Source organism: Notothenia rossii (genome assembly GCF_949606895.1).
Source record: "Notothenia rossii genome assembly, chromosome: 7".
In the NCBI taxonomy this organism is placed as follows: domain Eukaryota; kingdom Metazoa; phylum Chordata; class Actinopteri; order Perciformes; family Nototheniidae; genus Notothenia; species Notothenia rossii.
The window spans coordinates 53,376,937-53,401,464 of NC_136905.1; the positions used below are offsets into that span (position 1 = coordinate 53,376,937).

The following is a 24,528-nucleotide window of genomic DNA, read 5'->3' on the forward strand; positions in this document are numbered from 1 at the left end:
GAAGACATGGTGAAGACTCAGGCTCATTATGAAGACTCAGGCTCATGGTGAAGACATGATGAAGACTCATGGTGAAGACATGATGAAGACTCAGGCTCATGGTGAAGACATGATGAAGACTCAGACTCATGATGAAGACTCAGGCTCATGATGAAGACTCAGTCTCACGATGAAGACATGATGAAGTCTCAGACTCATGATGAAGACATGATGAAGACTCAGACTCATGATGAAGACATGATGAAGACTCAGGCTCATGGTGAAGACATGATGGAGACTCAGGCTCATGATGAAGACATGATGAAGACTCAGGCTCATGATGAAGATTCAGGCTCATGATGAAGACATGATGAAAACTCAGGCTCATGATGAAGATTCCGGCTCATGATGAAGACATGATGAAGACTCAGAATCATGATGAAGACATGATGAAGACTCAGGGCCATGATGAAGACATGATGAAGACTAATGCTCATGATGAAGACACAGGCTTATGTTGAAGACATGATGAAGACTCAGACTCATGGTGAAGACATGATGAAGACTCAGGCTCATGATTAAGACTCAGGCTCATGGTGAAGACATGATGAAGACTCAGGCTCATGGTGAAGACATGATGAAGACTCAGGATCCTGATGAAGACATGATGAATACTCAGGCTCATGATGAAGACTCAGGCTCATGGTGAAGACATGATGAAGACTCAGACTCATGATGAAGACTCAGGCTCATGATGAAGACTCAGTCTCACGATTAAGACATGATGAAGTCTCAGACTCATGATGAAGACATGATGAAGACTCAGACTCTTGGTGAAGACTCAGGCTCATGATGAAGACTCAGGCTCATTGTGAAGACATGATGAAGACTCAGGCTCATGATGAAGACATGATGAAGACTCAGGCTCATGGTGAAGACATGATGAAGACTCAGGCTCATGATGAAGACATGATGAAGACTCAGGCTCATGATGAAGACTCAGGCTCATGATTAAGACATGATGAAGACTCAGACTCATGGTGAAGACTCAGACTCATGATGAAGACTCAGGCTCATGATGAAGACTCAGTCTCACGATGAAGACATGATGAAGTCTCAGACTCATGATGAAGACATGATGAAGACTCAGACTCATGATGAAGACATGATGAAGACTCAGGCTCATGGTGAAGACATGATGGAGACTCAGGCTCATGATGAAGACATGATGAAGACTCAGGCTCATGATGAAGATTCAGGCTCATGATGAAGACATGATGAAAACTCAGGCTCATGATGAAGATTCCGGCTCATGATGAAGACATGATGAAGACTCAGAATCATGATGAAGACATGATGAAGACTCAGGGCCATGATGAAGACATGATGAAGACTAATGCTCATGATGAAGACTCAGGCTTATGTTGAAGACATGATGAAGACTCAGACTCATGGTGAAGACATGATGAAGACTCAGGCTCATGATTAAGACTCAGGCTCATGGTGAAGACATGATGAAGACTCAGGCTCATGGTGAAGACATGATGAAGACTCAGGATCCTGATGAAGACATGATGAATACTCAGGCTCATGATGAAGACTCAGGCTCATGGTGAAGACATGATGAAGACTCAGACTCATGATGAAGACTCAGGCTCATGATGAAGACTCAGTCTCACGATTAAGACATGATGAAGTCTCAGACTCATGATGAAGACATGATGAAGACTCAGACTCTTGGTGAAGACTCAGGCTCATGATGAAGACTCAGGCTCATGGTGAAGACATGATGAAGACTCAGGCTCATGATGAAGACATGATGAAGACTCAGGCTCATGGTGAAGACATGATGAAGACTCAGGCTCATGATGAAGACATGATGAAGACTCAGGCTCATGATGAAGACATGATGAAGACTCAGACTCATGGTGAAGACATGATGAAGACATGGTGAAGACTCAGGCTCATGATGAAGACTCAGGCTCATGGTGAAGACATGATGAAGACTCAGACTCATGGTGAAGACATGATGAAGACATGGTGAAGACTCAGGCTCATGATGAAGACATGATGAAGACTCAGACTCATGGTGAAGACTCAGGCTCATGATGAAGACTCAGGCTCATGTTGAAGACATGATGAAGACTCAGACTCATGGTGAAGACATGATGAAGACTCAGGCTCATGATGAAGACATGATGAAGACTCAGACTCATGGTGAAGACTCAGGCTCATGATGAAGACTCAGGCTCATGTTGAAGACATGATGAAGACTCAGACTCATGGTGAAGACATGATGAAGACTCAGGCTCATGGTGAAGACATGATGAAGACTCAGGCTCCTGATGAAGACATGATGAATACTCAGGCTCATGATGAAGACTCAGGCTCATGGTGAAGACATAATGAAGACTCAGACTCATGATGAAGACTCAGGCTCATGATGAAGACTCAGTCTCACGATGAAGACATGATGAAGTCTCAGACTCATGATGAAGACATGATGAAGACTCAGACTCTTGGTGAAGACTCAGGCTCATGATGAAGACTCAGTCTCATGATGAAGACATGATGAAGTCTCAGACTCCTGATGAAGACTCGGCTCCTGATGAAGACATGATGAAGACTCAGGCTCCTGATGAAGATATGATGAAGACTCAGACTCATGATGAAGACATGATGAAGACTCAGGCTCATGATGAAGACATAATGAAGTCTCAGACTCTGAACTTAAGATGTTGGTGGGGAGGTCCTGTTTTATTTTAGCCAATCCTGGGTCTTTTTTCCTCCAACAATAAGTTATTAAAATACATTTTACATCATCTTACCCCCTTGTGATATTCCCCAGGTGATGGCCAACGATGTGTGATTGTGTGTTTAATGTTCATGGGAGCCTGCCTGCAGGCGGCAGCCTCAGGACACCTACACTCTGAGGACACCTCCACTCTCAGGACAGGAAATGCATGCACGCTAAGAATTACAAAATAAAATCGCCACTATCAGTACAGCGCCACTTTCCGAACAGGAAATGCATGCAAATACAAAATAAAATCGTACTAACACTTATTACATACATATGTATGTATATATATAAAAATAGGGACACCTTGTATTGTTTACTCTCAGTACAGTACCACTTTCCGAACAGGAAATGCACGCTAATAAAAAATAAAATCGCACTGACACTTATTATCTATATATATAGATATATATTTATATATATATAAATAACGACATCTTGTATTTTAGTTACACACAACAGTGGAGGGTTCGAAAAACAACCGTGTTTGCTGGGTGCGGACCTGTGGTGGGACCCCTGAATCCTGAGACTGAGCTGTGTGAGGCTGCACACTAAACAACCACAGCCTCTCACTCTCACTAAGAACTGTTCATGGCTCTCATCAACACAGAGCCCAGAATTACATAAAAAAATTATGAATGAGTCAATCTTTGATTTACTCCCAGTGTTGGGCAAGTTACTTCCAAAATGTAATACAGTACATATTTTTTAAGTAATAAGTTGAATTACAATATTACTGTCTCTGAAATGTAATGAGTTACAGTACTTTTATATTACTTTTGAGTTACTTTACCGAAATAACCGCAAAAGAATGGCTAGGTATTTTAAATACTAAAATGTAGTTTAGTGCAGCTCATTATGCATCCAGTGAAGGGCGATGTGGTATAGCATAACAACTGTGTAGGCCCTTAAGGCTACTAACAACTTGTATTACATGGCTTAGTTGAATACTCGATTCTGATTGTAAATTCTTAACATGTGACACGTTATTAATACAGTACAGACCACTGTCAAGGACTATAATGAAGGTTGCTAAGGAGGATCAAGAAAGAGAGAGGAAAAGAGGTTAAAAGACGGAGCGTTGGACGTCAGATAAATCACCAGAAGAAGGCAGAGAGGAAGTAAACAATAACAGGAACACGGAATGGGCTCTGTAGTTTGTTTGGTATATGGCCGTGTAATAAGCGGGATAATGAGCAGCGAGGCGGCCATTATGGGGAAAAGAACACCCGACAGGCTGATCAGGGAACCCGACGTGAAGCGGAGGGATCTTGATCAGCCCGGAGGGTAAACACCAGGCTTACTAATCTACCCGCACAATTTTTCTCTGGTGTCGGAATGTCTTGCGATGTTAGTGAATTCTTAAAAAACAAAACACCATTTAATTTCGGGTTGAAATGTGTTGTAACTGTGTTACTGAGAATTGTAACGGGTATTACCCAAATTTCATTAGTAATGCATTACATTACTTTGTTGCAGCAATAAGTACTTTACTGATACAATACATTACTGTAACTCAACACCCAACACTGCTCCTAAACTGTCAAACTGAAGTGTTTCCTCCTTCAGATGAAAGACTTCAAAAGGGGGAAGTCCCAGGTTTCAAGTAAGATGTAATGTTTCACCCATTTGCCTGGATTTTGATGTTAATTCCTTTACTGTATACTCATGGCTGTAATAACGTTTGAAAATGTGGCTTTTTAAAGGAAGGTGAGCTGCAGTCGCTACCTCAGCATTGCAAAGGCAACTATGGTAATGTACAAATTGTTCAGTTCCTGTATGGCCTGGATCACAAACAACCTTTCACATCTTGAGTACTTCCTTATAAATGTGCTGTTGACATGACTTGCCGTGAACTGGGAAAAACCATATTGTTCATTATTTTATAAAGTAAATTTCCTCCAGGTATCAAGATTTTCTCTGTAGAAACTTGAAGGCTGGATGTGCTTCAGTGTGGACTAACTTTCAAATGTCTAAATTCTAAATGATGATTTCTAGGTCTGGAAGTACAGTTATGTAAGGGTTCAGTGTGTTCGTACTCATGATTAACTTTTGCTCAGATATCACGATATAACTTTTTTTCTTACAGGATCACCACGACAGCTGCCTGCATGATGGACCTGCGCAGATACCCATTGGATGAGCAGAACTGCACCTTGGAGATTGAAAGCTGTAAGTGGCTCTGGCTTTGTTTGTGTCTCTTTTACACCTTTACTTTATTTACTGTGTTTTGGTCATTGTGCATCATCAGGCTTCGTAGACCAACAGAGGAAAGTCAAATTGACAGGAGGTCCTGTTGCACTTTAACAAATTGTGTATGTATATTTTGTGGTATCAAAAAAATAAATGACTGTGCACACAATACAGTTAGTCCAGGCTGTAACTTGACCACATCTGGAAGGTGAATAAAGAACTATAGTCTTGAACTTGACTTGAAACCAATCAAATCAACTTTTGATTGTCCGATATGTACACAGTAAAGCGCACACATTAAAATGTAAACACTGCATCCCATAGTAGCCTACATAGCTCCTATAGTATTAGGAGCAGGGCACAGTGACTATACAGCGCCAGGGGAGCACAGGCAATTAGGCTGTTTGGGGACTTGAACCCACGACCCTCCAGTCCCCAAGACAAATCCAGAGGGGCTGAGCTTCTGCACCGAATGAATGGCTCCTGCATCTAGTGACGTCAGGGGGGTATTTGTTACATGTTGTTCAAGCAAGTTCAAAACCAATACATCCAGGTGGCTGTTTTAACTCAAAATATGTCTGAAAATACAAATTAGAGAAACATGAACCCTCCTAAAAGTGATGATAGTACTACTTATTGTGTATGCACTTTCAAAATGTATGTTAATGCATGGCACTTTAGGTTGCCCTGCACATAAATGTATGCATATTAAATATGGAACAGGATGTTTTTATTCAAGGGTTCCCGTTTCTCTCTCCGATCCTTCCCTTCGCCTCAAAAACGTTGAAGACCCCTGTTCTATGGAAAGATAACTTTTGAGATGCTGGGCCCATGTGTTTATGGTCAAGAAATTAATGCTCCTTCAACCAGTATCTCTTTTTTAGTATTTCTATTTCTACATATGAGGAAGATTCATTTTGTTCAAGGATTCAAGGTCTGCGGTTAAACAATCAAGGAATGCCTCTCCCTCTAATCCAGTCTCACGGCATTTCGTGTTATAGTCATAGACTGTATATATAAATGGAGGTAGGGTCTGTGACATCACCCATAGGTTTCTGCAGAGTTGCCGAGAAGCCCTTACTAGGCGGAGTCGGCCACTAACGGCTCGACAGTGAAGTCAGAGTTCAACTCCCGCCTACTCCAAATAAGGGCAAAGAGGCGGAGCCGAGGCGGGACCTCCTGCAACCGAGCTGGAAGTTCCAGAGCTAGCTGAAGCTACCAAGCTAAGCTAACATGCTCCCCATCTGCACACTGCCTTCGCATTTTACGTTTCTAAGGTAAGCGGACATTAAACTATTCAGCAAAACTATAAATAATAATCTAAGTTATTGAGTTTTTAGCATAATACTTCAGAATCTTAAAATCCCTTAATGTGTGTATGCAATTGTGCTAAATTCAACACTGGAATCAAGCAAATATTAATATGTTTGCATGACATTAATTATTTATATGTTGATATCACTTATACGTTTAATACATTTAAGTCAAGCTAAGATACATGTGATGGTAGTTAGTGCTCTTACCTGCGAGGCCTCCTCCAAACAGCATAATAACCAGACTGTATCATTAAAACTAAGTACCATTTCTAGATCCTTGACTTTAGACAAACAATTAAAAAGACAAAATGTATTTAAAGACCAATCTTTATTTGAATGTGCCTCTTAACCTGATATATTAGTTATACAGTAATAGTATTGACAATCTAAAAAAACTGAGCAACTCAACAGTCAACTTTATATTTCTTATTGTCTAAAGCATTTATTATTTTCATTTTTCCCCTCTCATATTCAGTGTGGACGGATTGAGACAGCGTGGTGTCCAGAAAGCTGCAGAGACTTCAGGGAGAAACCTCCGTGTGATGGACGTCCTGTCTGTTGGCCCGGAGAGGACTGAGGGTCTTTCCTCAGCGAGGAGGACCAAGCCTGATGGAGGAGCCCATGCTGAGCAAAGCTGATACCAACTGCACAGGCCTAGTCTGTCACGTTATTTGACTAAATGTGTTTACTTATACATTTAATAGGTTTACACCTTCTGTCCATATGTGCTTTTTATTCAAAACATGTTTGATTAACTTTTGGTTCACATTTCAATAAATTGTATTTGTATTTGCACTCCTTTTGTCGGTTATTCTTACTGAGCTACAAAGACAATCAGATTATGAATGAACAGTACGTTTTTTACAGACAATATTGACAGATAAATAGTAGCAGTTCTCACTATGTGTTAAATATCTGTTAAATATCTTTGCCTTCAATACATTAAATTAGAAAGCTGACAAAATCATATTGCTTGTTAACATCTAAATGTAACTTTTTGCGTGGAAAAATCCCTCAACTTAACTGATGTGTAGGTGATCTAGTATTTAGTATTGTTTAATGGAATGTATATCAGTGTATTAAAGTCAATGCTTCATTTATTTAAACCAATATCTTTCTTGATTCTTTGTACAGTATGAAAAAAAGAGTCTTTGTACCTGTGCTGAAGTTCACTGCTGTGAGGAGTCCAGTTATGTCTCTCACTCTCTGGTCCAGCCTGTCTGCATCACCTGGACACCTCAAACAAACAGATATATATGTAAAGTACCATGTGTACAAACAACATAACTGATTCTCTTCTGCTGAACATGTTGGATTGTTTATTGTCCGAGTCAGGGTCCTTTTTATTTTACTGTAACTTTGGAAGTTGTCTTACCAATGCTTACTGTTTATTTGATACCAATTTGGTAATGCAATTAATAAAAACAACAAGGTTCGGGTTCGTTCTTCAGATATGACTGTGACGTTAACGTGTAAGCTCAATAATGAACTCCAGCTCAACCAACCATATTCTAATATCTAAGTAATCATCTTGAAATATGACATTAATAATTATAATATACACACATCTTATTGTGAGGTTGATTTCACATACACTACTTCGACCTTAGCTTGTCTACATACTTGAGCATAGCCAATTTAAAAGCCCACTTAAAGTGGACCTACAGTATCATGCTATATTTGAATAATATAGTGTGGGACCATACCTATATAAGGCATATTTATACTTTTTATTTTTCAAAATACCAAACAGATCATGCATTTTAGCCATTCCTCATTTCGCTCAATTTAACACTGTCTTTGCATGGGCTGATTCTGTGAGAACAGCACCATCTACAGGCCTGGCCTATGTACTACAGTGTCTCCAGCGCTTTCGAACGGCAATATCCGTGGCTGTCTCCTCCTGATTGGTGGAGTTGGCCCAATAGTCGTAGCGCCACTTCTGTGAAGTCAGAGAAGTGTTCAAATCTGGATCAGTCTGTATCAGATCCGTTGCAGCCCCTTTTTAAGAGATTTGGGTATGGAGGAAAATAGAGAGGGTTGTGTTTTCTGACACTTGTTGAGTTCCCTGGAACACCGGGGACACATATTCATGTATAAAAGACGTACAAAAGTGCATTTTGTATGATAGGTCACCTTTAACGCTTAACACTTGTCTATTTCGTTTCAACCTTTATATATACAGTCCAGGGCTCTCAAGTTTTGAACAGAGTTCAGAGTGAGATTTTGGCAGCGGTGAACCCATGAAGCCCTCTGTACCGCGAATGTCAACGGGGGGGGGGGGGGTGCTAGTGGAGTATGAAGCCCTCTGTATCGCGAATGTCAACGGGGGGGGGGGGGGGGAGGGGTGCTAGTGTGCTAGTGGAGTGCACGCGTCTCAAACAAGCCTAGTACAAAATTGCGGTGCAACTTGGTGGGCGGTACCCTGGAAAGAAATCTCTGCATGAGAAATACAAGGTATGGCGTGTGAGCGTGTGAATGGAGTGAAATGCGTGTGTCTCACACCAAATGCGTGAGACTTGAGAGCTCTGACAGTCTATGATTTTAACTTGGAGGCTACGATTGTCATCGTTAGCACCGATGTAGCTACCACTCGCTTACACGCTAACCCAAGCCTTAACATTCATTACGTAGCTGATTAAAATCATTAACACATAAATAAAGTACTCAAATTTCACTTACCGCAAAACCGCATTCATGCACCGTCTGTTTCAACCGCAGAGCGAGTCACAATAGTCTGATATATAAGCATGAAGAACAAACAAACACGGCCGGGGTCAAGTTGTGTTCCCTGGATGAACTGAGCAGGCAGAGTGCCTGTAGCTAGCTTCACGGAGCAGCTAGCAGAGAGACAAGAAACTAGCAGCAGCAGTCACTTGACAGAGCTTTCACTCAATGTGACCACGCCCTAATTTATGCAACAACTTTAAGACCTAATATAAATAAAAGGGTCGTGTTAGAAAACAATTCACTCACAGATCCATAATCATGAAGGTGGAATTTAACTATATTCATAATAATATGTATTGCAGCCAGGGGTAGAAACATGTTTTTTTCTGCTGTAAAGTTGGGCATTTTAACAAGGGGGTCTATGGAAATTGCTCCTTTCTGCAGTCATCGCCTATCGGCCAATATGTGTACTGCAGTGTGTGGCACTTCTGTATTGACATCCCGGCTCTTCCCCAGAGTTTGCCGCTTTGTTATAGTACTGAAATATGTATTTTTTAAAACTTTTTTTCTTTCTAATTTTGTATTATTTTCTAAATAACACACTGTTATTTACTCAACAATAACACAAAAGTATCCTTGTTTTTATTAATTTTTTTAATTATATAATGTCAGGCTTTTTTGCTGTCCGTCAGGAGCTGATTATCAAAATAAGGTCATTCATAATATTATTTTAAGTCAGACAACACACGTGTTTCTTTAATATGTTTATTAGAAGCAGCATATAGTTGAGTTTGGCGTCTAGGCTCGGGCCTCATCACTCCACAGATATACATAGCACGATGAGTGATGATTAAATAACTAACCCCCCGAGCCTACAGGTGGAAGCTGGGTGGAAGCTGGGGTGGTGGTGGGGCAGCAAGCAGCAGCGACGTAGAGTAGCTGCAGCAATAGCAGCAGCAAGCAATGCATGGAGAGAGATCTGGCAGGTTAAATAGAGCGGCATTTTAAGGAGACTCTGTTTGGTTGGTTGTAGAGTGGCAAGGGGCGTTATGTAGGAATGCAGCATAAGTGCTTGAGTTGACTGCCTGAACTAGCTTGCAGGCTTTGCCCCATGTATGAAATTATTTTGTCTATTAACTAGGGCTGTCAAGTTAACGCGTTAATAATGCATTAACGCGACAAAAAAAATTAACGCCACTAATTATTTGAACGCGATTAACGCATGTGTATTTTTTGTCCTCGGCCGCCCCGTAGTTTCAGAGCGCATCAAATTTAAAATACCATCTACAACAGGCATGGGCAAACTAAGGCCCGCGGGCCATATACGGCCCGTTGGGCTTTTGAATCCGGCCCGCCAAATATTGGTACAAAATTGTCCAAATTATAGTAAAAACTGCATTCATTTTGCCTTTTTTCCTGCAATACCCGGCATTTCAGTTGATCCCACTAGATGGCGCACTCTAGACACAATTTACCTTTGCTGTAGTCTGGTCTATTCGATTCTCTCAGCTGGCCCCACTCGGCAACCCGACAAGATCGGCGAATATAAATTGTGACAAGCAGTAGCGCTGAGCAAAGTGACTAGAACGCGACCACACACTTATAAAAACACTTATATAAAGTCAGGCAACACTAACCAGGCTTTGTGTGATTCTGTTTATTTTACCTTACTTTAATAACCAGCCGTTCACTGTTATTGACCATTGTGAAGAGGCAGACGTTTTCCTTTTGTTTTGTATTATTGCAACCATCGGATGGAATCAATACATGGGCTACATGTGGCCATCACAAGTAAAATCATAACGAAAACTACGCCGGTAAAATATGCGTGTAGAAAATGGCTTATGCCACAATATGATAGCAACAAGTAGTCAAGATAGTCTGATTAACATCGGTTGCTATGCTAACATCACCTGTAGAATGCCAGAGAAACTTTCATAACAGCGTTGTGATGCCAAACAGCTTTCAGACTAAAACACATTCACTTATGGGGATGGGGGATATTTATCAGCTGCTTGTGTGACAGTCAGACAATGAAAACTTTACAGCGGCCGCTGCCGCGAGTTAACGGAGAATAAACTCCGGTAGGCGAGCAGCACTGCAGCGGGCGGTAATGCAGCTGAACCACATTGATAAACCATACACCACGGCACTCTGGAGAAAGGTACAAGGTAGGAGAAGTAGTTCTTTAATTTAATCTGGCTTCGTATAATTAAACATTACTCGACGCAGTCATCTATTGATGTTGTTGTGAGCGGTGTTGCGGAGAAAATCAGCGACGTAAAACGCTGTGTGGGTCATAAGAAGGCACGTAAACGGTTACGTCATGACGCAAACGATGACGCAATGACGCAATAATTCACCTTTGAACCTAATTCACCTTTGAAGCTGCATCTGTAACAATGAGTGGACCAAAGAAAAGAAAAGTCAACATTGAGTGCCGAGTGTATAATGAGTAGTGGACAGCTAAATATTTTTTCACCAATCTGCTACTGGCCCAGCCCGTCTGTCAAATTTAAAACTCATAGTGGCCCCCGAGCCAAAAAGTTTGCCCGCCCCTGATCTACAAGCTGATGCTGACAGCCCCGCTCCTGCCGCCCGCTTGTGGCAGACCACACTTCCACGCTCACCGGCAGGCCCGGACTGGCCATCGGGAGGACTGGCAGGGTGTGTCTATGTGTGGCGCGAGCGAGCGAGGCACACCTTACGTGTATTGCTGTTGTTAGCATCTGGTGCTAGCTAGCTGCGCTATAAGGAGCTGTTTCAATGAAAACAGAGGAGCGACATTTCGCCGACAACTGCGCCGAGCACTTGACTTTGCAGGTAGCCAGACAGTGGGACATTGTACGAAAAGTCAGCACACTCAGCACGGATAGTGTGCGCAACATGATTGCAGCGTCCAGGCAGCTCCCATTTGACCATATGCCATTGCCTTGAGCCGCACATAGCTCCAACGATCCATCACAGTGTCTCTCCACACACACACACACACACACACACACACACACACACACACACACACACACACACACACACACACACACACACACACACACACACACACACACACACACACACACACACACACACACACACACACACACACACACACACACACACACACACACACACACACACACACACACACACACACACACAAACACACACTATTGTATGAGAGAGGTTCCAGGTTGAATTGAGGCGAATATTTGTAATGTTCAGAGGTTGTCGCTTAGGGCCCCCAAAAGTCTAGGACCGGCCCTGTGTCCACTCATATATTGATAAGAGTATTACAAACTTGAAAAATAAACCTCTAAGGTACATTTAGAACAGATAAAAAATGTGCGATTAATTTGCGATTAATCGTGATTAACTATGGACAATCATGCGATTAATCGTGATTAAATATTTTAATCGACTGACAGCCCTACTATTAACTAGAGCGCAGGGTCATGTGATGACCATCTCTTCTATGTTGCTGTGGGGTTTTTCCATCGGTTTGGGGTTTAAAATATAAAAACAGTAATAAGTAATAAGCCTTATCAGCCATAACTATCAACAGAATTGCAACAGCTTGGGGTGAAAAAAGTATTTCCGGTCTCAAAGCTTTCATAGTAAAAACCAAAAGTATTCCCTAGACCCTCACTGTCAAATGATTTTACAGTGATATCTGCAGTACTGATCAACTAAAAACATCAATTTATACCAGTTAATTACACAACATTGATTGGTTTAAATTGTGTACAATGCTTTTGTGTTTTTCCCCTTCGATTCGGAGAAACAAATCGTTTTTTCTGAGTTTAGGATGGCCGAAGACACTACACTACCCATAATCCTCAGCTATCGTTTGGGACTACACCAGTCCCTTTGCTCGACAAACCCCGTGATTAGTCCTCAAGCTCTGTGATGGATGTTAGAGCGCCAAGGTTACGCAGAGCGTCAAACAGCTCTTTGAAATGGAATGGAACCATGGCAGATTATCCAAAATAGGATTTGAATAAGTCCAAAAAATATATAAAAGGTAAACAATAAATAAATATGGAATATATGCATGTCATCACTGTTAATGCCGCTAAATAAAACAATAAACGGCACACATATCCCACACAGCAAGTAGCACAAGCTAACAATAGCATGTAGTAAAAGCTAGCGCATAGCATACATACATTTAACCTGCAGCTCAACCACACACAATTTAAACAAACAACCAGCACAAAAACGTACCTCGTAGGCTGCTAGTCATCTCGAGGGGCTGATATCTTTAACTGCATTTTTCCCTTAGTTTCCTTAGATTTTCTTTACATTCTGCGTTGCTCTGCAGTTGCAACTATCAAGTGCGTCGATTAAACAAACAGGTGTAACACAAAACACTGCAGATTAGTTCCGCCCCTATTAATGTTGCACATAAAAAGGTAGGAACCAAAACAGAGAGTGAAGAAAGTTACATAAATAACCCTTCAATCAGACTTTAGTTACACCTTAGTAAAATTCAGGGAAGGTGATTGTCAAGTGCCAACAATCAGGCGAAATATTTGATAGTTGGTGCTTGAAAAGACTAAACATTGATCTGCAGATCCCTATAAAGCATTACTCGTTATTCTCTACTAATAGTTCATTAAAGACTGTATATAATGGATATGCTTATCATACGGTGTAGTTATGCAATTATTTAAACACTTGGGTCGCAGGTTCCTCAACAGTGCATTACAATTGCAGGGCTGGGAGGGTTACTTTGTAATCAGTTACTGATTACTGAATACATGGCTCTGAAAGTAATCTGAATACAGTTACAGTTAAGTGTCTTAAAAACGTAATCAGATTACTTTTAGATTACTTTTGGATTACTTTCTTTTTCCATAACAGATGGGTATGTTTTGGTGTACAGGACACACAAAAAGCAAAAGGAAACTAAACGTGTTTTTACTGTTTTAATGGCTTATCAAGAGCACAACTGAAACATAACATCTGAAACGATGTAACAACATAATAAACTTTTTGGGGATGCAGCTTGGGATGTGAGAAGTGAGGGACACGGCTTAGAATTGGCGTGTCCTCTTCTGTCCTGCCAGTGTTGGCAGGACCTCCTTCACTTCATGAAATCTCTGCAGCACCAGGAGGCAGCGGGAGGGTTAACTCAGCCTCTTAGAAGACAAGCACGCAGTGCCTTTCACGCACCGCCTTTCAAGCACCACCTTCACTGTGTTTACCTTCAGAATCATCAGAAAGGCTAAAGAGCGGTATGGCTGGTGTTTTAACTTTTAACCACACACACCTCTACACACAATCACACACACACACACACACACACACACACACACACACACACACACACACACACACACACACACACACACACACACACACACACACACACACACACACACACACACACACACACACACACACACACACACACGATTTAAACGCAGACTTCTGTTCCTCCATGTTTCGTTATTATTGTTTCACTGAGCAGACCCGCACATTTTTTTTCCAAACGCTCCCTTTTTTGGTCTATCTGCGGCGGTTATAGGTTTTGTGCGCTGTGATGATTCGGCTGTACCTTTAGTAATGAATATTAAATGTTGTGAGGAAATCTTTCCACCAATAATTCCAATAAGTAATCCAAAATGTATTCACTTCAGGTTTACGAAAGTAACTGTAATCAGATTACTCGTTTTTCAAATGTAACGCGAGCTGAATACAGTTACTTGATTTTTGTATTCTGATTACGTAACGCCGTTACATGTATTCCGTTACAACCCAACCCTGATTACAAGACATCTATTAATATGTGTGTGGATACCTCCACCATTAAACTGTCATATTCTGCACATTTCTTATACTATCTACTATAAGAGTATAATTAATATGTATAATATCAATTAAAATAAGTGCTTCAACATAGCTAACATTGCAGGATAGCAATATATTAGACGCTAAGTACTTAATATTTATCTGTAGATAGATACCCTCAAAGTTTTTTTCTTATTTGAAAGAAGACCTTAACCTAAAGTATTCTTTAATGTGTTAATAAAGGTTAATTAGTTTGTATGTTTTGCACATCCTCCTATTAATATCTTTGTACATCCGGCGCTAAATTGTTTTATTGTAGAGTTAACTTACAGTATCTTCTTGATCGCCATAATAACTTTTTATTATTAGTGTAGGACACTTATGTATGTATAACATCTGAAGATGTGTAGTTTTATTCATGTTTTCACATAATTTTACAGGATATTGCTATATTATTTCACATGTTTTACTTCTACACATTACTATCTGATTTGTAAAACATCACGGACAGAAAGGTATATCCATAATTTAATGCTAAGTCATTGAAATTCTGAATCCATAGAAGTGTCTCCCATCACCCAAAACCCCTGACTATTCTTTCAGCTCAGCATTTACATTATTTTATTCAAAGAAAATCAGTAATATCTTTAAAAACTACAAGTCCTTTTCTATCAGCTGTGCACCGTTATGGTGTAAATATAGCCTATACCAATTGGATCAAATATAAAAGTCAGCCAAATTGATACTGTGAGGAGACGTATTGTGTTAAGAGAAATTGAAGATGTTGTTTAATTGCTGATATATTTTTGATCCACGTCACATATTCAGTTTCGGTGGCAGTTCTTCCAGTTTGTCCAAAGGTCTTCTAATCAGGGCTCTATGAATAAAGAACTACATTACATGTTACTTGTTAGACGCTTTTATCCAAAACGACTTACATACTCAATACTGTGGGCAATCCCCACAGGAGCAATTTGGGGTGACGTTTCTTGCCCAGGGACACAACGACACGCTGACTGCAGTGGGGTTTGAACCTGTGCTCCCCTGATCCGAACGCCAACGCACTAACCCACTACGCCTACGGCGGATGTGTAATATTTAATGCAGCCGAACCATGTATTACAATGCCGTTATGTGATGACTTCCAAAGAGAAAAGCAAGCACACTCGGATTTAAGTTTTATTTTATTTTTGTTATTGGATTTCATATTGCATAAACACCATATCCCAACGTGCATTGCGGCTAAAACATCCAATCATTGAGCTCCAACCATAGCTGAGGATCTTGGGTAATCAGTTCAGTGGGTGTGTATCACAATGACGCTCAAAATGTCCCATAGAGGCCTACGTCTGTTTCCGGTATTCTTTATGACGGATGTATTTTTATACACATATTTCTATGGAAGCCTGTTTGCGCCACAGGAAAAAAAAAAAAAAAATCCTGTAAGTCATTATAATGACTTAGTTATCTCATTATATTGACTTACTATCTCATTATATTGACTTAGCTATCTCACTATATTGACTTAATATCTCATTATATTGACTTACTATCTCATTGTATTGACTTACTATCTCATTATATTGACTTAGCTATCTCATTATATTGACTTAGTTATCTCATTATATTGACTTAATATCTCATTATATTAACTTAGTTATCTCATTATATTGACTTACTACTTTGTTCTTTTGTAGCTTCCTCTGTAGTGTCCGTAGGCTTAGTTTAATATTGTGTGATTCCTCCAAAACCACTAAAATGTCCTTATTTGTGAATCCGCGTCTAAAGTAGTCTTCAATTATAGTATCCATTAGTTCAGCTAAGTGTGTCCCACACACTTGCTATTGTTGCTTTGGTGTAAAGGGATGAAAGCTAATTTAAAAATGTCTCTTATATGATAGTAAGTCATTATAATGAGGTGGTAAGTCATTATAATGAGATAACTAAGTCAATATAATGAGATAGCTAAGTCAATATAATGAGATATTAAGTCAATATATTATGAGATAGCTAAGTCAATATAATGAGATAGTAAGTCAATATAATGAGATAGCTAAGTCAATATAATGAAATAGTAAGTCAATATAATGAGATAGCAAGTCAACATAATGAGATAACTAAGTCATTATAATGACTTATAGGATTTTTTTTTTTTTCTTGTAGCTTAAACAGGCTGCTTTACATTCCTTCATATTTTAATTTTAATTTACATTAAAGTATTTTGTGAGGCCTTCTAAAATGTTTTTGGTCTTTGGAACCTACTATTTCTGGAACAAGAATAGGATTTGAACAGTAGCATTTACTTCTGCATTTGTAACTTTCTGGTCCTGATAATAAAGCCAGATACAGATCACATGCCATGTTGGAAGTAACTTAAAAACCTTTTTAGACCTCTGTGTGTCTGTAGTGAGATAAAGGAGTCCTTGTAGAGTGCATTTTCAAACCCAGATACAGCTAAAAATAGGTCTAAATATTTTTTAAACCACTTCATTCATGATGTGATCTGTTCTATCGAAATCAGTCGCATTGACCCGAAGACACATTTTCAGTTGTATACACTGTTGGAAAGGGGAGATTCTTAGCTTTCTGATGATATCAGGATTGTTATTGTACTCCAAATATTAAGCAAAAATATGTCACATTATATAATGACTGTCACCAAGTCATCATTTTGAGAAAAAGGCCTTCAAGGTTTCCTCTTCTCTGGATCGATCTGATTGATTATTAGCGGAGCAAATGATCAAAATACTACGGAGGGAAGATATTTTCGTTTGGATAACTGGTCTGTGGGAAGCTCGCGAGTGTGTGTGTGTGTGTATGTATGTATGTGTGTGTGTGTGTGTGTGTGTGTGTGTGTTTCGTTGTGTTTTTTTGCGTTTGTGTGTATTGTGTTTGTTTCCCGGGGAAAACACTTACGAGAAACACCGGCTGTTGTTATGCCTGTAGTGACGTTAAATTATTCCGTTCTCCGCTTGTAATTATGCCATTACAAGCTCCAAAGTTGTATTTATCATCTGAATTTGCCAACACAAGTTCAATATTCTGAAAGCCAAGACTTTGTTTATTTGAAATCAGATGAAAACAGACTGTAACGGACCCTGCCGTGTTATCTATGATTACTATACGCCTTACATTCATAATTTCATCCGGAGGGAGGGGGAGCTGCGCTGCGGAAGAGCAGGGTGCATGTCATCTTCCCTTTACAAGCTTCAAAAATGTATTTATCGTGTGATTTTGGAAATAAAAGTTTCATATTCTGAAATCCAAGACTTTGTTTATTTAAAATCAAACAAAACACCAGAATCCCGAAAAACAATTTTTTTACGCAAATCCACGTTTATTTTGAAATGAGCCGTTGCGACTTCCGACTGATTTCGATAGAGCAGTTCACTATTCACACACATATCACCATGTGTAGGGTTAGGGTTCAGGGATTGGGGTTAGTTGTTCTAATTACTGACAGGGCAGTGTTCACTCTGGTTCAGGCTATAAACATAGCCCAGAGACGTTAGTGTTGATTGATCAGCCTGTGGGAAACAGTTAAACGGAAAAAGAGAGCCTACTTTCCGCTTTATCAGTCACACTGATTTAATTAGTTATTTGTACTTCCTGTTAAAATATGGAGGACATACTTTCAACAATGCCCTGTGTAAATGAATGGTGATTCACTACGAATGTTTCAATGTTATAATAATTACATGATCCTGGTCTAATGGACAAGACTCAAATAGTTTTTCAGCTCAAAATTCAAAAAATGAGTCTCTACAGATTTCTTTGTAAAATATTACTTTTGTTAACATTGTTGCTAACATTTACTAAACGGGAAATTACATCATGACATATTTTAGGAAATGGATGTGGATTCTGCCTGTGAAGCGGGAGTCTTTATGCCAGTGGGCCTCTGGTTTGCTCTAAACTTTCTAGGAAAACATTACCTAGAATTAAACAACGGCGTTTGGCATGTAATTTGATTCTTGCCAATTGAATCTCAACATCAGAAAAAGTTTTTGGGCTAAGTAATCACGTAACTTTAGTATAAACTCATAGGTTAAGGACTCACCTAGAGCACTACTTCCTGTCCTCTTGGAGGAGGATAAATAGGAAGGCAGTATGCAACGGGGGCAGCGTAGGCCAATGGGGACAAAAATGGCACTCAGAATGTACAACCGCCACATTCCCTGGTAGACCACACATTTACATGGTTCACTAGCAAGGACATTGCCACAATATGTCAAAGATTTGATTACAGGAGATATTGAATGTTAGCGGAAGGGGTGAGGAAGGATGAGGGATGCTGCCTGTCAGACTGGTCTGGAGGACGAACTGAAGTCAAGGCAGAGGGAGACTCAGGGTGGGGGTTCTGTCTCAGGCTGTTTCTGCCCCATCTGGATACGAACCACAAGACGGTAGCTAGAATGAGACAAAAAGTTTTACTCTTGCCACTTGTGTTACCTTCATCACTGCCATCAGCAACAATACTGGAATTCGCAGCCATAGGTTTCACGTCTTAAGAATGTGCATCAGATTACATTCAGGGCGGTTTGTTGGTGATATAAAAAGCCAACAAAACTTCCTTTTTATTGTTGTAAGAAAGGTAGACACGGTATGTTCTATGAACTAAAGTGTGATAACAGCAATCTCACCATGCGAACCGTACAAAAGTGAGACAACGCACCTTAAATCCAAGCTAACAACGGCATGTGTGTTAACGTCCTCAGCTGTGAACTTTTGATGGCATTCTTTTCTTCGAATGTACTCTGCTTCAAGACACTGGTACCGGCCTGACTGATCTTCAACCCACCTAAGTTCTCCCACACTGCACCGCTCCCTTTACTGGCTGCCAGTGGCTTCCAGAATCCACTTCGAGACACTGGTACTGGCCTTTCGTGCTGTGAATAAATCAAGTCCTTCTTACATCCAGAACATGGGTAAACCAAACACTCCATCACGTCCACTTCACTCTGCGTCGGCCAATCGGCTCCCTACTCCCTAACTGTGAAAGTGATCGATGTATCCCTCAAATAAAACATGTCTGTTTGCTTTCCTGGTTCGAAATGGTGTAACAAGCTCCTGATTGATATCAGGACAGCAGAAAGTCTACACATCTTTGGTTGCAGACTAAAACTTGACCTGTTTCGACGGCACCTTGGGAAATGAAAAAAGGAATTCTCCTTTCTGGATGTAGCAAAAGGTTTGGCTTATTTGAAGGAAAAAGGGTAGCACTTAAAATTGTTTGGATTATTATAAGCTAATGTACCTAAAGGATCCTCGCTTTGAGTTTGTTTCTTCATGATTGGTTGCACTTATTGAAAGTTGCTTTTAAAAAAAGCGTTATTCAAATCAGATGAGATGTAATGTACTACATTGGTTCATTACATGCTTGTCTTGTGTTTTAAGGAAGGTTTACCTTGTTGTGTCCCCCTGCCTCTTTCAGATGGATACACCACTGACGACATTGAGTTCTACTGGCAGGGAGGACCCAACATAGGCTCGGTCACTGGAGTGGAGAACATCGAACTGCCCCAGTTCGACATCATAGACTACCAGACCCAATCCAAGAAAGCTGTGTTTGCCACAGGTAATAGAGTCAAATGGTGTCCATATATTAGATATATGAGTAAAAAGGAACATAATTATCTTTCATGTCATAGTCACCACTTTTACTCTCACTTTTTGCTGCCTCTCTATTGGACTGTGTTGGGGGGGGGTGCATGTACTGTGAAGTTGCCGGAGCCTCGCAGCGGGGCTACTGCTGCGGAGCGCATAAAGCAGACTCTTCAAGCTAACGAAGGATCACTTCTTCTTCAGGGCAGGGAAGGCTACGTAGTATGCAGTCTACTGTCCCGCAGCTGCTGCCTCTCTGTTGGACTCCGGTACACGAGACGTTATATATGTTGTTAGTGCGTTCGTGGGGGGCGAACGCACTAACCACTCCGCCATCGCCACAGTCTGGCGGGCCAGTTGATGGTCACTGCTCTACAGCTTTTGTTTTAGATCCTAATGGGCAATTTTGATGACATGGAAATGTGTGGTTGGCTTTTTTGACATTTGGAAAGATTGATCCCACAGAGTTTTCCTCTTAACTGTACATCATTAATTATGTCTGTGTGTTTTGTGGAGCAACAGTAACAATGTTCTCATCACCCTGTGTGTAACAGGCTCTTATCCACGTCTGTCCCTGAGCTTTAAGCTGAAGAGGAACATTGGCTATTTCATCCTGCAAACCTACATGCCCTCCACCCTGATCACCATCCTGTCCTGGGTCTCCTTCTGGATCAACTATGATGCATCGGCTGCCAGAGTAGCTTTGGGTCAGTGGCTTTTATATTATTTACAGATTGTGTCTGCTGATATGATGTTTGTCCTGGCTCTATGCTGGATGATTGATTGGTTCACTATTTGGGCCACACTGAAACATCTCAACAATTATTACATGGATTGAGAGATTCTTTAGGGAAATGTATGGTACCCAGGATATTAATCCAGACTTGGAGATTTTCTGAATTTTTACCTAGTGCCATCATAAGGTTAAATCTTTTTACCTCAGTTGTACTTTTATGTTTTTATGAATCTCAGCAAATGTTAGCATGCTAAGATGCCATATTAAACTGGTGAACACAGTTCAAAGTGTACCTATCCCATTATAGCAATTCCTTCTACTGCAGGGTTGGATCATGAGATAATGCTTCCCTAACAAAAACCCAAACACCGACGGAAATACACTGAATAATAATAAAAACTACATTTACAAGTACCGAAATGTACCGGTATTTACAATTTCTGCTACTTTCTACTCCAATAAATCTCAGAAGCAAATATTGTAATTTTACTACGTAACACGCTTTACATATTATAACATTTTAGTTAGGCTACCATTTATATATGGTATGGCCATTTATCCAATATGTGTGAAGATATTTCAATATTGACCAAAGATGTGGACTGATTAACCCCTTGACCTGCTATCCCTACACCACGACCATAACAGAAAAAGAGAATGTTGGAAGATGTCTTGGAAATGTCTTGAAACAGTCAGTATACAGTATGGTCGGCACTGAAGGGCTAATGAAGGCATTGATTCTTCTGCAGCAATGGTGTCCACTCAGCATGCAGTTCTTGTCAAAAAGATCTTCTTCTTACCGCTTTCCCATTTGCTTGCAGGTATAACCACGGTGCTGACCATGACCACCATCAATACCCACCTTAGGGAGACTCTACCCAAGATCCCCTATGTCAAGGCCATTGACATTTACCTGATGGGTTGCTTTGTCTTCGTCTTTCTGGCCTTGTTGGAGTACGCCTTTGTCAACTATATCTTCTTCGGTCGTGGTCCTCACCTGCAGAAGAAGGTGGCAGAGAAAGCTGCAAAGTCCAACAACGAGAAGAACCGACTGGAGAGCAACAAAGTCCAGGTGGGAACAGGGCTTTGTGTAGTTTTGGTACCGTTTGGGCTTTGACATCAGAGAAGCCAAAAAAACATGGCAACAGTTGGCTGTCGGTAGAACCATTGTTGTAATCAGTGGCAGATTTAGGATTGTAGGAGATCCGGGGCTTAGCCCAGGAGTTGTTGGGGGAGGGTGCAGGGGTAAAGTGCTATTTTTTACAAGTGGGGGTGGACCGAACATCCTTTAAGGGGTGTCGTCGCCTCCACTAGGGGGGCCCGATTATTTTTTAAATATTGAAGTTAAAAGCATCAATCTGGTGCACTTTGAGAGCAACATTAACCCTACCTTAATAATACCTTAAAGCAGACAAAAGGCACTGGAGAACACTTATTCATTAACATCCTTTAATGAAGCAAACTAATGCCTTAACTCACTCAAATACAGTCGTTTACTTATTTTGGTGAAACGAATGTGTGAAGAGTTTTAAAGGATGCGGATAGTCTCACCTTGATTCTGGCGCATTGCTTATCGTTTTATAGATCTATTCTCACCTACCATCTTTGTTTGTGACGTAAAGAGTGTAAGAGTCACGTTTCTGAATCGGACACTCTGAGTGGATGCAATCGGAGTCTGATTCAGAGGGTTACCAGTTCCGTTGCCTGTCAGTTCCGTTGCTATGGTTCTGTTGTTATGTGTACTGAAACGAGATCCGGTATAATTCCACGCACGAAAACAAAATACAAATTGGAATACGTTATTTTAGTGTCTTAAAAGTAGACTGAGGTATGAAGGGTTAACGTTACATCTTAGGATAATTTTTTTTCATGTTCTTTATACATACTAACCAGGGTTGGGAGGGTTACTTTGTAAATGTAATCAGTTACTGATTACTGAATACATGGCTCTGAAAGTAATCCGAATACAGTTACAGTTACGCGTCTTAAAAAACGTAATCAGATTACTTTTAGATTACTTTTGGATTACTTTCTTTTTCCATCACAGATGGTATGTTTTGGTGTACAGGAGACACAAAAAGCAAAAGGAAACTGAACGTGTTTTTACTGTTTTAATGGATTATCAAGAGCACAACTGAAACATAACATCTGAAACGATGCAACAACATAATAAACTTTTTGGGGATGCAGCTTGGGATGAGAGGAGTGAGGGACACGGCTTAGAAGAACGGACGTGTCGCCTTCTGTCCTGCCAGTGTTGGCAGGACATGAATTAAAATGTCGAACTCAGACTTCATTTTAAGGACATGTCAGCCAGGGGTGTAGAGCTATATTTGTTTAAGCACCGGATTGGCAAAACAGGAGAGTGTGTGCACCAGTCTGCCTTGATCTATGAATTCATGTCCGTGACACTCACAGGCAATGACTGAAGATGTTTAAATGGTTTATTGTTTCGGAGACTCAGGCAGGTTTGGTGATTATGGAGGTCCGGAGTGGAGGTAGGCAGTGAGAGGCTGGCAGGTTGGCTGGAAGCTCTGTTGGATGATGGCCGAGGGATTGCACTGGAAACACAAGAGAAACTAGTTACAAAGAGTACGGATTTACACGCAGACAGGATAACTGAATGGGCAGCCAGGAGGATGTAATACCACTGGTGTAGAAAACAATCTGGTGGTGAGTTGCTGGGAGACTGGAGTAGATAAGCTGTGTCCTGATTAGATGATGAGGGACAGCTGAGTCGGACGGCCAGGTGAGAGCAATCAGGCTGCTGCCTGCAAGGGACACCACACCCTCTCCACACACACAGGGGAACAAACAGGGACACAGTTTGGACTGTGACAGTACAACCCCCTCAACGGGAGCCTCCAGGCGAACCACCAGGCTTATCTAGGTGGTCCCTGCGAAAGTCCCGAATGAGAGAGGGACATAGAATGAGCTTGCGGGACACCCAGCTCCTCTCCTCAGGACCATAACCCTCCCAATCAACCAGATACTGGTACCCACGGCCCCGGCGGCGAATGTCCAACAGCCGTCGGACCGTGTAGGCCGGGTGGTCATCAATAACAAGGGTGGGTGGAGGGGAGATGGCTGGAGGGCACAAAGGACTGGACAACACTGGTTTCAACTGGGACACATGAAAGGTTGGGTGAATTCTCATGGAGGGAGGCAGCTTGAGCCTAACAGCAGATGGATTGATTATGCGCACGATCACATAGGGGCCAATGAAGCGTGGTTTCAACCTCTTAGACTCAGCTTGTAAAGAAATATTCTTTGAAGAAAGCCAAACTTTCTGACCTGGTTGGAACTGGGGAGCTGCGGTCCGGTAGCGGTTTGCAATATGCCGATTGCGTTCATCGGAGCGGAGAAGGGCAGAGCGGGCATCCTTCCAAATCCTACGACAACGACGGAGATGGGCTTGGACAGAGGGAACTGCGATC

General features: G+C 41.0%; 1 protein-coding gene and 2 long non-coding RNA genes across 3 annotated transcripts in view; 2 read left to right on the plus strand and 1 right to left on the minus strand.

Annotated features, from left to right (window-relative positions):
• gabrb1 (gamma-aminobutyric acid type A receptor subunit beta1) overlaps nucleotides 1-24,528 on the plus strand; it is an 82,591-nt gene that overhangs the window by 50,502 nt on the left and 7,561 nt on the right. The window contains exons 5-8 of the mRNA XM_079691730.1: nucleotides 4,869-4,951; nucleotides 20,186-20,329; nucleotides 20,910-21,062; nucleotides 21,913-22,163. Of these exons, the coding sequence (XP_079547856.1) occupies nucleotides 4,869-4,951; nucleotides 20,186-20,329; nucleotides 20,910-21,062; nucleotides 21,913-22,163 (631 nt within the window). The remainder of the gene's footprint in view (nucleotides 1-4,868; nucleotides 4,952-20,185; nucleotides 20,330-20,909; nucleotides 21,063-21,912; nucleotides 22,164-24,528) is intronic.
• On the plus strand, nucleotides 4,960-7,283 carry LOC307045804. Its single transcript, XR_013810002.1, has 2 exons — nucleotides 4,960-6,249; nucleotides 6,764-7,283. It is a non-coding gene; the product is annotated as an uncharacterized lncRNA (long non-coding RNA).
• Nucleotides 6,256-16,709, minus strand: LOC307045802. The gene is made up of 3 exons (XR_013810000.1): nucleotides 13,183-16,709; nucleotides 7,446-7,517; nucleotides 6,256-6,894 (listed from the first exon to the last, which is right to left on the minus strand). It is a non-coding gene; the product is annotated as an uncharacterized lncRNA (long non-coding RNA).